Source organism: Pygoscelis adeliae, unplaced genomic scaffold, assembly GCF_000699105.1.
Source record: "Pygoscelis adeliae isolate BGI_AS28 unplaced genomic scaffold, ASM69910v1 Scaffold610, whole genome shotgun sequence".
NCBI lineage: Eukaryota > Metazoa > Chordata > Aves > Sphenisciformes > Spheniscidae > Pygoscelis > Pygoscelis adeliae.
This window is the reverse complement of record NW_008824008.1, coordinates 488876-501581: the sequence shown is the minus strand read 5'-3', so window position 1 is coordinate 501581 and position 12706 is coordinate 488876. Positions and strand designations below refer to the sequence as shown.

Sequence of the window (12706 nt, the reverse complement as noted above, 5' to 3'; positions counted from 1 at the left end):
TAGTAGAGAGAAAGAACATTAACAGAGCACAAAGTTCTCACTAATTTAGCCTCACTTCACCATCTGTTACTTCCCATGAGTTGATCCTAATGAGAAGCTACTTCGAAACACATTTGAGGAGCAGCTGCACCCAGTGAAGTCACCAGAGGAGGGGAATATTCCCCTCCCAATACATCATACTCTGGCGCTACACAGCAGCTCCTTCCCCTACCAAAATCAAGGGGAACACTGCCATTAATATGAACTCAGCCCTAGGTCACAGCCTCTTGCAGTCATGTTGAGCAAGACTCAATATTGTTTTCCTCAGTAATTCACAACTGTCTACCCGGTCACAGGGGCAATGAGAGAGCTACAAACATTACCTGTTCCCCAGGCCTGAGCAGCCAGTTTTCTGCAGCTGCTTCTCCTGCAGTGCATTCATCTATGGAGTGATCATAGAATCACAGAATACCAGGTTGGAAGGGACCTCAAGGATCATCTGGTCCAACCTTTCTTGGCAAAAGCACTGTCCAGACAAGACGGCCCAGCACCCTGTCCAGCTGAATCTTAAAAGTGTCCAGTGTTGGGGAATCCACCACTTCCCTGGGGAGATTATTCCAGTGGCTGATTGTTCTCATTGTGAAAAATTTTCCTCTTGTGTCCAATCAGAATCTCCCCAGGAGTAACTTGCACCCATTACCCCTCATCTTTTCCAAGTGACTCCTTGTAAAAGAGGGAGTCTCCATCTTCTTTGTAGCCACCCTTTAAATACTGGAACGTGGTGATGACGTCTCCCCTAAGCCTTCTTTTCTCAAGGCTGAACGAACCCAGTTCTCTCAGCCTTTCCTCACGTGGCAGGCTTCCCATCCTTTGATCATCTTTGTGGCCCTTCTCTGGACCCCCTCCAGCCTGTCCACATCTCTTTTGTATAGCGGGGACCAAAACTGAGCACAGTATTCCAGGTGTGGCCTGACAAGCGCTGAGTAGAGTGGGATAATGACTTCTTTATCTCTGCTGGTGATGCCCCTTTATTGATGCAACTCAGTATCCCGTTGACTTTTTTGCCGCAGCAGCACATTGTTCACTCATATTGAGCTGCTTGTCCACCAGGACCCCCTGGTCCCTTTCCACAGAGCTGCTCCCCAGCCGGGTAGATCCCAGCCTGTGCTGCACTCCTGGATTATGTTTTCCCAGGTGCAAGACCTTACATTTGTCTCTGTCGAACTTCATAAGGTTCTCGTTAGCCCACTCTTCCAGCCTATCCAGGTCTTCCTGCAGGGTGGCTCTCCCTTCCAAAGTGTCCGCTTCCCCACTCAGTTTGGTATTATATGCAAACTTCATCAGGGTACACTTGATCCCATCATCCAGATCACTTATGAAGATATTAAACAGCGTTGGGCCCAATATCGACCCCTGGGGGACCCCACTTGTAACAGGTTGCCGGTTTGAAAAGGAGCTATTTACCACCACCCTCCGGGTGCAGCCCGTCAGCCAGTTCCCCACTCACTGCACGGGCCACTTGTCTAGACCGTAACGCATCAGTTTCTCTAGGAGGAGGCTGTGGGAAGCCGTATCGAAAGCCTTGGAGAAATCCAGGTAGACAATGCCCACCGCTCGCCCTACATCAACCAAGCAGGTTACTTCGTCGTAGAAGGCGATCGAGTTTGTCAAGCACAATTTGCCCTTGGTGAATCCATGCTGGCTTTTCCCAATCACGTGCTTCATTTGACTCGTGATAGCCCCCAGGGGGATTCGTTCCATAACTTTCCCAGGGACTGAAGTACGACTGATGGATTTCCTGGATCCTCCTTTAAGCCCCTTCTTGTAGGTGGGGGTGACACTAGCCTTCTTCCAGTCTTCTGGGATGTCCCCCGATCTCCACGACTTCTCAAAGATTATGGAGAGCAGCCTCACAAGGACATCAGCCAGCTCTCTTAACACCCTCAGGTGGACATTGTCAGGGCCTATCAATTTGTAGGGGTCAAGATCCTGTAATAGTTCACATACCAACTCTTCCCTCACTGACGGTGGGTCTATGTTTGCATCAACCTGGATTTTTGTTCCCAAAGCCTGGGGCCCAACAGTACTGGTAAAGACAGAAGTGAAGAAGGTGTTGAGAACCTCTGCCTTTTCAGCGTTGTTGGTGACTAATTCACCTCTCCTGTTTAACAGTGGGCCAGTGATATAAGTATTCAACAGGCAGCCACTGCCCAAGGAGTCAGACGTTGGCTGACACTACACAGGGAAAGAAGACTGGAAATACAGGACCATGGTTGCCAAGATTTAGAGAAGTTCACTGCTGAACTTGCAACAAGATTGCTACTGCCACTGCCCTGCAGACAGGTAAACCACATCACAGCAAGTATGCGGCATCTGTCATTGGAAATGCTGAGGTTAAACCTCTCTGTCCTCCTGAGAAAATTCCTTCTGAACATCCACCTAAATCCCTCAGAGTATGGTGGTCCCATACAGTGGTGGGACAGACTTTGATCATCTTTGTGGCCCTTCTCTGGACCCTCTCCAGCCTGTCCAAATTCATCCAAAGATGAATTTGGTTGGGAGCCAGCCCATAAGTCTACAGCAGTTTGGTCAAAAGTATATGAGCAAGAACGACAGTCACCTCCTGGGTCCAACAATACCCTGGAAAACAGTGGTCATTTTTTTAACTGTTTGAGACAAAACCTCTAAAGCTTCGTGCTGTAGGATTCCTCATTACAAGTCAGGGTTAGCCTGAATCCTCTCTGTTACTACACCTAAGTGAATCAGCTGGGCTTGGGAGAGCACTGAAGAAGCCCAGGGAAAAGCCGTGCTGTGAGCCTGCAGAGCTCCCTGGCCACTTGCTCTGCCCAGGGCTCAAAGGTGAAGACTCTGAATGCAAATGATCACCACAATTGCTGCTCCCAGTACAAATTTAGAAGTTATTACTTCTATTTGCTATGATGCCTCAATTTGCCCACCTGCAAAACTATCAAAAGCAACAGAATGAGCCATTAACATCGCAAAGTCATATTGGAATCCTTAGGAAAGTGGACTCTGCAATTTGATGTGGGTAGCTCAGCAATGCTGCTTTTATTCCCCAACAGTTTTCTAATTGGGTGTGCGTACTTACACATAGGGAATAAGGTAGATATTGTGGGAGCATGATTTATGGGAGATAATACCACCAAAAAGAAGCTTAATCACTGGTGAAAAGTGTAAAGCATGATACAGAACATAATTCCATATTCTGAAGGACTGGTCTGGTAACTCAAAAAACCCCCAACAAGCGCACAACTAATGCTTAAAACCTATTCAGTGTCCAAATCACAACCTTGAGTCTTCACACTGTGTAAAGGCAAGAGTGAGTTACACACAGGCTACCTGAGCCTTTTTGGAGGGTAGGGCTTTTTAAAAATAGTTTCTGAAGCACGGGAGTTATGGCTCCTTATCAAGCACAGCAATTCATGCAGATAAACACCGTTTCTGTGTGTGAATGGTGAATTACACATTTCACCTAAGCAAGTCAAGAGCCTCACAAGGTGCACTACATCGAAGATCAGGCTTCTCAACTTCTGAATTCCCTCAATAAAAATTACACTATAAATAGCCTTCCACCTTTCCTACAGTTCATGGAAAAGGCAAGAAATCTCCCTCTGTTCCCTTTGTTGTCTCACACTTCTGCTCTCTGTTCCACCAGGGAATATTTAGAGCTATGTTTTGTAATCAGCACGTTTCTGTTTCTGCCCCAGCACTGGCCACAGCACTGTGGGGCTGCATTCCTGAAGTTTTTGGATGTTGGTTGACACCAGGGCCGCCTGGGCAGGGAGCAGCTGTGTGTGTAGGTGGGCAGGGAACAAGGGGAGGGACAGGGAGATGGGAAACTTATCAACTTTGCTGCCTGCAAATGTCACGATCCTGACTGCAGCTTCCTGCGTCCAGACTGTTTAACAAGTTTTCCTCTCCTGCCGGCTGGCCGAGATGAGGGGGACTGTTTTGCCGGACATTTTGCTTTCTTCCCTAGTACCATCACCAGCAATAAATTACATTTCTTACCTGATGAAACAAACTGCTTAGTAATTTCTGCTCTGCCTCTAAGGTCCGGGGTCTGCCGCTTAAAGTATTTGCTTCACATTCCAACATCCCAATGAAAAGATCCTTCGTTATTATTGGAGAGACTGTAACTGAGCACACTGGGATTATTTTTAATACTTCATGTGACTTCAGCAATTTTTTTTCATAGTGCATGCTTAAATGGGACTTGAGCCTCCTCCTCCCTTCAGTTTTAGTAGTTTAAGGCAGGATCATTTTCAGAGATGCCAGCTGGACTACACCTATGCGAAAAGGCAGCAGCACCCAGAAATGTGAATTGTAAGGATCATACACTAATGTAAATTTAGCTGTACAGCATATCCCTTGTGTTTTATGACATATATTTAATAATATGATCACATATATATTAAAGAATGAGGTATGAAGGAAGACAGCTAAGCAGTGTAGGTACTCACAGAATACTACTGAGGGCAATCTTTAAAATGCCCATCAATCCCCAACTGTTTAGGGAATTTAGTGTGACAACAACACTTTGGGTTCTTTGTTAAATTTCTGTATCAGAAATAGTGTGGCCAGCAGGAGCAGGGAAGTGATCGTGCCCCTGTACTCGGCACTGGTGAGGCCGCACCTCGAATACTGTGTTCAGTTTTGGGCCCCTCACTACAAGAAGGATGTTGAGATGTTGGAACGTGTCCAGAGAAGGGCAACAAGGCTAGTGAGGGGTCTGGAGAAGAAGTCTTATGAGGAGCGGCTGAGGGAGCTGGGGTTGTTTAGCCTGGAGAAAAGGAGGCTGAGGGGAGACCTTATCATGCTCTACAACTACCTGAAAGGAGGTTGTAGCGAGGTGGGTGTTGGTCTCTTTTCCCATGTAACTGGCGATAGGACGAGAGGAAATGGCCTCAAGTTGTGCCAGGGGAGGTTTAGATTGGATGTGAGGAAAAATCTCTTTACTGAAAGAGTGGTTAAACATTGGAACAGGCTGCCCAGGGAAGTGGTTGAGTCCCCATCCCTGGAAGTATTTAAAAGACGGGTAGATGAGGTGCTTAGAGACATGGTTTAGTGGGCATGGTGGTGTTGGGTTGACGGTTGGACTCGATGATCTTGGAGGTCTCTTCCAACCTTAATGATTCTATGATTCTATGATTCTAAAAGCTCCTAGAAAATGTAGGGATGTCCAGATTTGGGTCTGCCCTCCACTTTACCAAGTCTCTCATTATCAATAAAACAATCTCTATTGAAAGTTAAGCTGTCAGCTTGGCTCTCAAAATTACTAAAAGCACCATTACGATGATAGGCATTACTAGATGTTCCTATGAGAAGCTGAACTGTTCTTTCGATTACTCTGCTGGATAAAACTGTGCTATACACATTCCATGGGTAGGTGAAAATTCAGTCACATGCACAACCATAACTGCAAACTAAAGGACATATGAAGAGGGAGACGAGATTACAATCACAGAAAATGTGATCAGGCAGAAAAATTACTTCCTATGAGGTACAGATGCAGCATCTGGTTTTGCATATTCTAACACAGGAATAAATCTTCCCGAGTGCTTTCCTCCATTTCCTTCCAACTTCACTGCAGTTCAAATCCAATTCAGCTGATATGTAAGAAACGAGCCTTTCTCTGCATGTTTGTGCATTTGGGGTTCCAGTTGGTTATATTCACGCAGCCTGCAGGGATGCCCAAATGACTCTGAATATGACATGCCGATATCTTCTCATGGAAGCTTCTACCAGCTGTACCATGTGAAGGGCTCTCAGCTGCACAACCATTTAACTTGCCCAATTACATTTTTGGCTGCTGTTCTGCTTTGCAGCTTAGAGAAACCCTCTCCAGGAGCTAGGTCACACGAAGGAATTGCCAAAACACGCTACTTTTCAAAGAGCTTACTCCTAAGGGGAACGGGAGACATGGAAAATATTATAGCAGGTCTGGAAGAAAACATCAGAAAAAAAATTATTGTGCTATTGTAATCCATAAGGACAACATATTTTCCATCTTCCTTTTATATCCGTTTGTTACATTTGAAACGCACAGGTTTATAAATACAAATTTATACGCACATTGCACTTCAGTCATCAACTCACTTTCAGTTTTGATGCTGGGAAAGTATGGTGTTTGTGTGATGCATCTGTCTTCCTGACATAAGCAAACACCAGCTGTTATTTGCTTGGTTTAGAAAAAATGAGTAAACAAAAAATTACTAATTAAATGGGGAATTCAGAAAGTTTAGATGTGGGTTCAAAACTTATTACACAATCATGTCAACTTTGAGCCAAGGAGAGCACATGAGACAAGATGGATACTCCAGTATATTCTCTGTAGTAGTAACTTGGCACTTTGTTTACATGTGCCATTAACATCTTGTCTGTCATAACCAAGTATGGACTTTGGTATCTCATATGCTTAAGCAAAATCAAGTCATATATATGCTAAGAAGTGGCCATATGCTTGTTCCACCTGTGTCTCCCTCTGCATCACAGTGAAATGCTGGTAACAGCAGTCTTGGTTTCAAATCCAGAGAGGAAATCAGGAAATAAACAGAGGTTCTGAAGATGAACATCGTTTTGAGGTTTGACGATGAAAAATAATGCTCTAGGTGAGCCAGAAAAGCACATTACTTGCGCTTACATGGAAAACAAAACTTCTCAAACTCTTTGCCTTTGGGAAACACAGACAGCACATCCTGCAAGTCACAGGGTTTGTTTCCCACCAATTTTTTCATCAGCTCAGTGACATGTGCCACCAGGCTTGTACAGTTCATCTGCAATACCACAGTTATGAATCCAACTCTTTAAAGCTGTTCCCTCCTGGGTCATCAGTTCAAACACAACTCTGGTCTGAAATGATTGAAACCTGCCACAGCCTGACACCTGTGAAGCAGCTCCAATGAAACGAGATGGTGGTTTCCCTCCCGTTGCTGCTGGAGAAACGTCACCGTAAAAATGACTGTAATCAATAGCACCTCTGATACCCAGCTCAATAAAAGAGGCCAAGGGCAGGGCACATGTGGAGGATAGACTCTGACTTTGTCCTGTGCTTTCTTCTTGTTTTGGACAGAAAGACTTAACAGAAGAAGAGACATACTGAGTCTCTGCTCTCTTAAAACTTCTGGGTATTCTTTCTGTTACCTGCGGAATCTCAGACACACTTGGCAATACTATCATTTCTGCTGGGCTATGTTAAATTATATGCTGATAGCCGCTGTTTTGCTGAGAGGATGAAAATACGCTTCCTCAAAAGTGCTTTGTCTTTTTGTATCATCTGTGGGACCTTCAAAGGTCCTACAGAAAATTGTGACTTACAGCTAATTTATAAAATATTAATAATACACAAATCACCGATATGGACCCTGATAGTTCTCCTAAATTACAGCATCGATCCCAGAAGAGACCTGTCTTATCCTGTGTAACTTGGTCTCTGTCAGGGGATCAAACACTGTTCCTTTCCCATTAGGGCAGGGAGTAATGCAAGCTTGTATTTATTCCAAAGCTTCCAGGAGAGGACAGCAGTGACGGGGCAAGAATTAGCTATGCACCACCATTTCCCAACTCACACACAGACACATCAGCTGCAACTTGACAGCTAGGATCAGTAGGTTATTCCAAAAACACAGAATCAAGAGCAAGCTGGAAGGTAAAGCTAAATTTCTGTACTTTGTGTTGCTCTAACTTTGAGAAAGGGTCAAGGGAAAACAGTAAGAAGGAAGAAATCTTGCTTCTGTCCACAAAAGGGCTTTTGTGCAGTTTATAAGCAGAGACAAAAGAAGAGTAGCGAATACTCATTTTCCATATCCCTCATAGGTATATCCTAAAATAATAAGGGTCTACTGGGTATTAACTACTGTCTTCCGGGGACTAAGACAAGAGAACAGTTATTCCTACGGCTAATGCCAATAAAATATGTTTGAGAAAGGAGTTACATCAACATAAACAGACTACTCCTCTAGGCTGCAGTAAGCGGATAAATAGTTTTATCCCCTTTGCACAGATAGCAAAACAAATGTAATGAGGCAACAGTGAAATATCTAAAACAGACCTGAGAGGGGCAGCTCCAGGAACAGAAATGTAATGCATTCATTCCCTAGCCATTGCCACTACTCACTCTACCACTGCTGCTCCATTGCTAACTAGGCTAAAAATAATAAATTACATATTTGCTTTGCCCAGGGTACAGATGCCCTCAGCAGACACACCCCTGTTCTGCAGTGAACACAGGGGATAGCCATGATCTTATTTCCAATTTGGCTTGCTCAGCTGCAGTATGGGGTGGGCATCCCTGAGGAATCCCAGAATTTACCACTCTAAAGAGCCTCCTACCTGAACAGCCCATTTTTGCTGGATGTTGGAGCTGAGCTGTCACACTCGCTGCACAACTTTTAGCAGCTACTCAAAACCCCCTAATTTCTTGGTCAGTCCAGGCTAGAGAAGAAAGAAGTTATGAGTATCTTCCAAAGGGCAGGATCAAAACATGCTGAGAGCAGAGCCCTGTCAGAAAACATCTAGGCTTGTTGTCAGCACTCTGTGAAGGATCTGTTTTACACACAGGGGCTTGGGGATAGATTCACAGCTCCGATGATATTTATGGGCTTTTTACTTTGGCGGAGCTCGTTAGAGCCTTCCACCACGCTGTGCTTCCCTGACCTGTGCAGCAGGTTCACTGCAACGCCTGTGGACATGAACACAAGATGCAGTTTCGCTTCCTCCTCTGGGAAACAGGAATGTGACTCTTTATACTATAATCACCCCTGAACCAATCCAACATACTTCCAAGCTCAGCATGGTCTTACACTGTTTGGATAACCATTTTCTATACTCCCCTCAATTACACACTTTTCCAAGGAGATAAAGCACAATTTCCTTTCCCTTTCACCCCAAACATGTAATCCTTACAGAGTGCCAAGAAGCTGAAACACCCTGAAGGCTGCTGTATCCTATGTGCACCTGTGTCTATTACAAGCATGTTGGGAACTTTGAGGAACTAAGCAAAATCAAATGCAAGTCTATTAAGGAGGATCCTTCTCCCCATGTGACACACAACATACACACAATCACCCACAAAGTCTTGGCTCAGGTATTCTATACGTATCTATATCCTACACACTATCACACCAGGAGACATAACTGTTTAATAACATTTGGAAGCAGCCAGTACTATTTACTGAAGAATAAATAACGAAAACTTTTCCAGCGGGTGCAGTTGTACAGTGCGGGGCAACCTTCAGACACAGTATGATGCACAGGATATATTATGTCCTGTAAAAATCCTTTAAATAATTTCAACTGGAGTAAGAGTACTTCAAAAGCATACATTAATTTCTCATTAATACTACTAATGCAGCATGTTCCAAACTGCAGATGTGCATTTGCTATCAGAAGCATAAATTTCCCTTATTTTGCTTATACCTTATAAAGGTATCCTTCTCTACCCTCTTCCATGGCTTTATACCTACATCTGGTAGCACATGACTTCTTCATTTGATGCACATATTGCTTTCTTTTTAAAGCCTATCCAGACAAAATGTCTACACAGGCATGGCATTACAGCCAGACTAACAGCACTTAAAAAACCCCAGTGTCCTTCCATGTACTAGATGAGCTACAGTCTGGCATCATCACGATTTACGAACACACCTGTATTAGTTGATATCCTTCCTTCAAACAAACTGAAACAGCTCAACAAATTCCTGTGGTTACAGTGTTTACACAAAAACCGAGACAAAACACAGTGCAAGTCGTGGGCATTTGCCAGGAAGCTGCTACCTCATGGGTAAAAGGTGGCCTAGCTAGTCAAAGACAACCTAGTTCCTGTATTTTGAAGAAACTGGATACATAAAAACTAAAGCAAAAGTTATTATTTTTACCAAGTACCATTATCAGGGAAGACAGAGATTCTGAAGCTGTTTTCTTGCAGTCTACCCAGACTACTAGATTTTATCCATAGCCTCCCATGCAGCCGTTCAGACCTTTTCAGACATTTAAATATCTTCAAGTCCTGACAAATCCTTTCCTTGAGGTTCCCGCAACTTTTGAGACACCATCCTGCAGCTGAAAAGGCAGGAAGCAGGCAGCATTTTGCGACAGCATCTTTTAGCATCAGCTCATATATTGCAGCAGAAAGATGATCTCAATCAGAGATAAGAGTGTTGGCAGACAGATAGGTAGTTACCTGAGCTTAAATAGGTCAACACCAGCATAGCAGTACCGGCTCCCAAAAGGCTTCATCTGTTCACCATCTACTTCAGCTCTGTATAAGGGGGAGACCAATTCAAGTAATACACCAGCCACAATGTGCTTGCTACTTCAGCAGAAACACTGTTACATGAAAAAGTTGGATCAGCACATTTCGAAAACTTAAATAAAATTGATTCTGGGTTAAAATTATCAATTGATTTCCCTCTTGGCCTTCCTGGGAATTGAACCTGTCTACGCAATTAAACTGTATAAAGATTTTCTCTGAACCTATAAAAAAGCCTTTTATTTATAGCCGCATCTCATCATATTAAACACCCTGCTCTAATCTATTATGAGTTGAAGGGATGACAAACACTAAAGCATAAGCTGAATACACTCAGCACATTATGCATTTAAAGCACTGCAAAATCTTACTTACCAATTTCGATCTGAATTAAGAGCAGTCTTCTCTTGAGCTGACTATTTTGTACGAACCCAGCAACACATTGCTAGTAGGGAATAAACAATGTGGTTTTTTTATTCACCGCTGTTTCATGGCTGTTCTGGCCTATCTGAAACCCTCACCAATAGTGGCTGTACCAGTGGACAGTCATCTGTCTGCACAGCAACAGCTGCACAGGTGGCTCCTGCACAGCCTCCCATACTAGACTGCCAGTTAAAATGCAGTCTCTTGTTGGCAGTAGCTCCCCAGCATCAGACTTTGCCTCCTCCACCAGCCACACCGTTCTTCCACCCTGAGGAACGGGAGCAGCTGGCCAAGACACAGAGTCAGCAACGTGGCCTTGGTTAAGGCACGTCTTAAACATTTCTTAATGTGTGGCCCATACTGACTATCTATTGACTGAGGTTTAGTTACAGTAAATAAATAATTTTCATATACCTTGTGCTACCTGAAATCTACAGTAGCAGTTGTGGCTAGCACTAGGTAGCAATGCGTAGTAAAACAAGACCTAACAGCAAAACCAAAATCGTAAAAGAAAAATTATGCAGCTCAGAAATGAGATGCTGCAATATACACCTTGTTACAAATACTTACAGCCTGACACTTTGGCTTAGTGACCCCAGTGCTCTAGGGCCAGTGCATCTTCCTGAGAATAACCAGGGCATCGCTGAAGTATACCCTAAATCTAAGAAGCTGTGGAGAGAATTGCAAATATAACCCACCCAGATGGCACGACCTTATAAAAGTTTAACATGTCAATCTGCTCATTTAATTAAAACCCTTTCCTCTCCATGGTTAATGGTAGGTCTGTACAGCAGAAATAGCACCAGAACAGATGTTAGTAAATTTGTCAAAGCTGCAGGATGATTGCTCTGACTATGGTGTCTTTTGAAGGACTACTCTATTTGCATTCCTACTGATCTCTCACATCAAATCTGGTAAATATTACCTCTCCTTTGGCTGCTCTACAGGACAGAATAAGCCAAATTTCTTGGTCAAAGTTATTTGCTTTGAGAGAACACCATATGATTACAGGCAGCCTTTTTTAAGATTTAATGATAAAAAGCATGCCTTAATTTTAAATAGGCCTTTCTCCACATTTTCTTTCATCTTATCTGTTCAGGATTCCCATGAAAAACTGCAGTCATAAGTTAAGACAGGAAAAAAGAACTTGGAGATCAGCTTGGCTAAGACAAGGGAAGGCCTGTATCATAATCCACATTTTGCCATTTAATGATAAAAAGCATGCCTTAATTTTAAATAGGCCTTTCTCCACATTTTCTTTCATCTTATCTGTTCAGGATTCCCATGAAAAACTGCAGTCATAAGTTAAGACAGGAAAAAAGAACTTGGAGATCAGCTTGGCTAAGACAAGGGAAGGCCTGTATCATAATCCACATTTTGCCACTTCCTGCAGCAGGTGGCTGAGCTGCAGGACACGATGAGAAGACTGCGTAACATCAGGGAGGCAGAGAAGGAGCTTAGATAGCTGGTTCCAAGCACAGTCTGCAGCAGACCCATAGCCCACGGCCAAACAGCCAAAAACTCCCCCACCGGCACCGAAGGGGAGCGGGGGGGCCAATAATGCAGCAGAATGGACAGTTGCAAAGGCAAGGACCAGCAGGAGGAAGAGACTTCCCTCGAAGCCTGAGGTGCCCTTGCAGAACCACTTCACCACTCTGCAGGCCAAAGAGGAAAGTCCTGTCACACCAGGAGAAGCGCTGGAGCTGAGTAATGCAGGCCAATCTGCCCCCCGTATAACAACCAGCCCCACTAAGAAAAGGCGACGGGTGATAGTAGTAGGTGACTCTCTTCTGAGAGGTACAGAGGCACCCATTTGCCGAGTCGAATCTGGCGAGTCAACAAATGGGGCTGGTGCCACAGCCAGGGATTCAGCTACTTAGACCACGGGACTTGCTTTGAGAAACCTGGTCTACTGGGGGCTGATGGGGTCCTGTCAGAGAAGGGGAAGAGCATCTTGGGACATAGGCTTGCCAAGCTGGTGAAGAGGGCTTTAAACTAGAGATGCCGGGGGAGGGGAACCTCAATCCATCCCAC

At 44.2% G+C, this 12706-nt stretch overlaps 1 protein-coding gene across 1 annotated transcript in view; it reads right to left on the bottom strand.

Moving 5' to 3' along the window:
* Nucleotides 1–815: 815 nt before the first annotated feature.
* The window catches only part of LOC103918675 (RNA-directed DNA polymerase from mobile element jockey-like), a 23461-nt gene continuing 11570 nt past the window's right edge, over nt 816–12706 (bottom strand). Inside the window, 3 exon segments of the mRNA XM_009326057.1 lie at nt 816–1007; nt 1010–1035; nt 1038–2214. Of these exon segments, the coding sequence (XP_009324332.1) occupies nt 816–1007; nt 1010–1035; nt 1038–2214 (1395 nt within the window).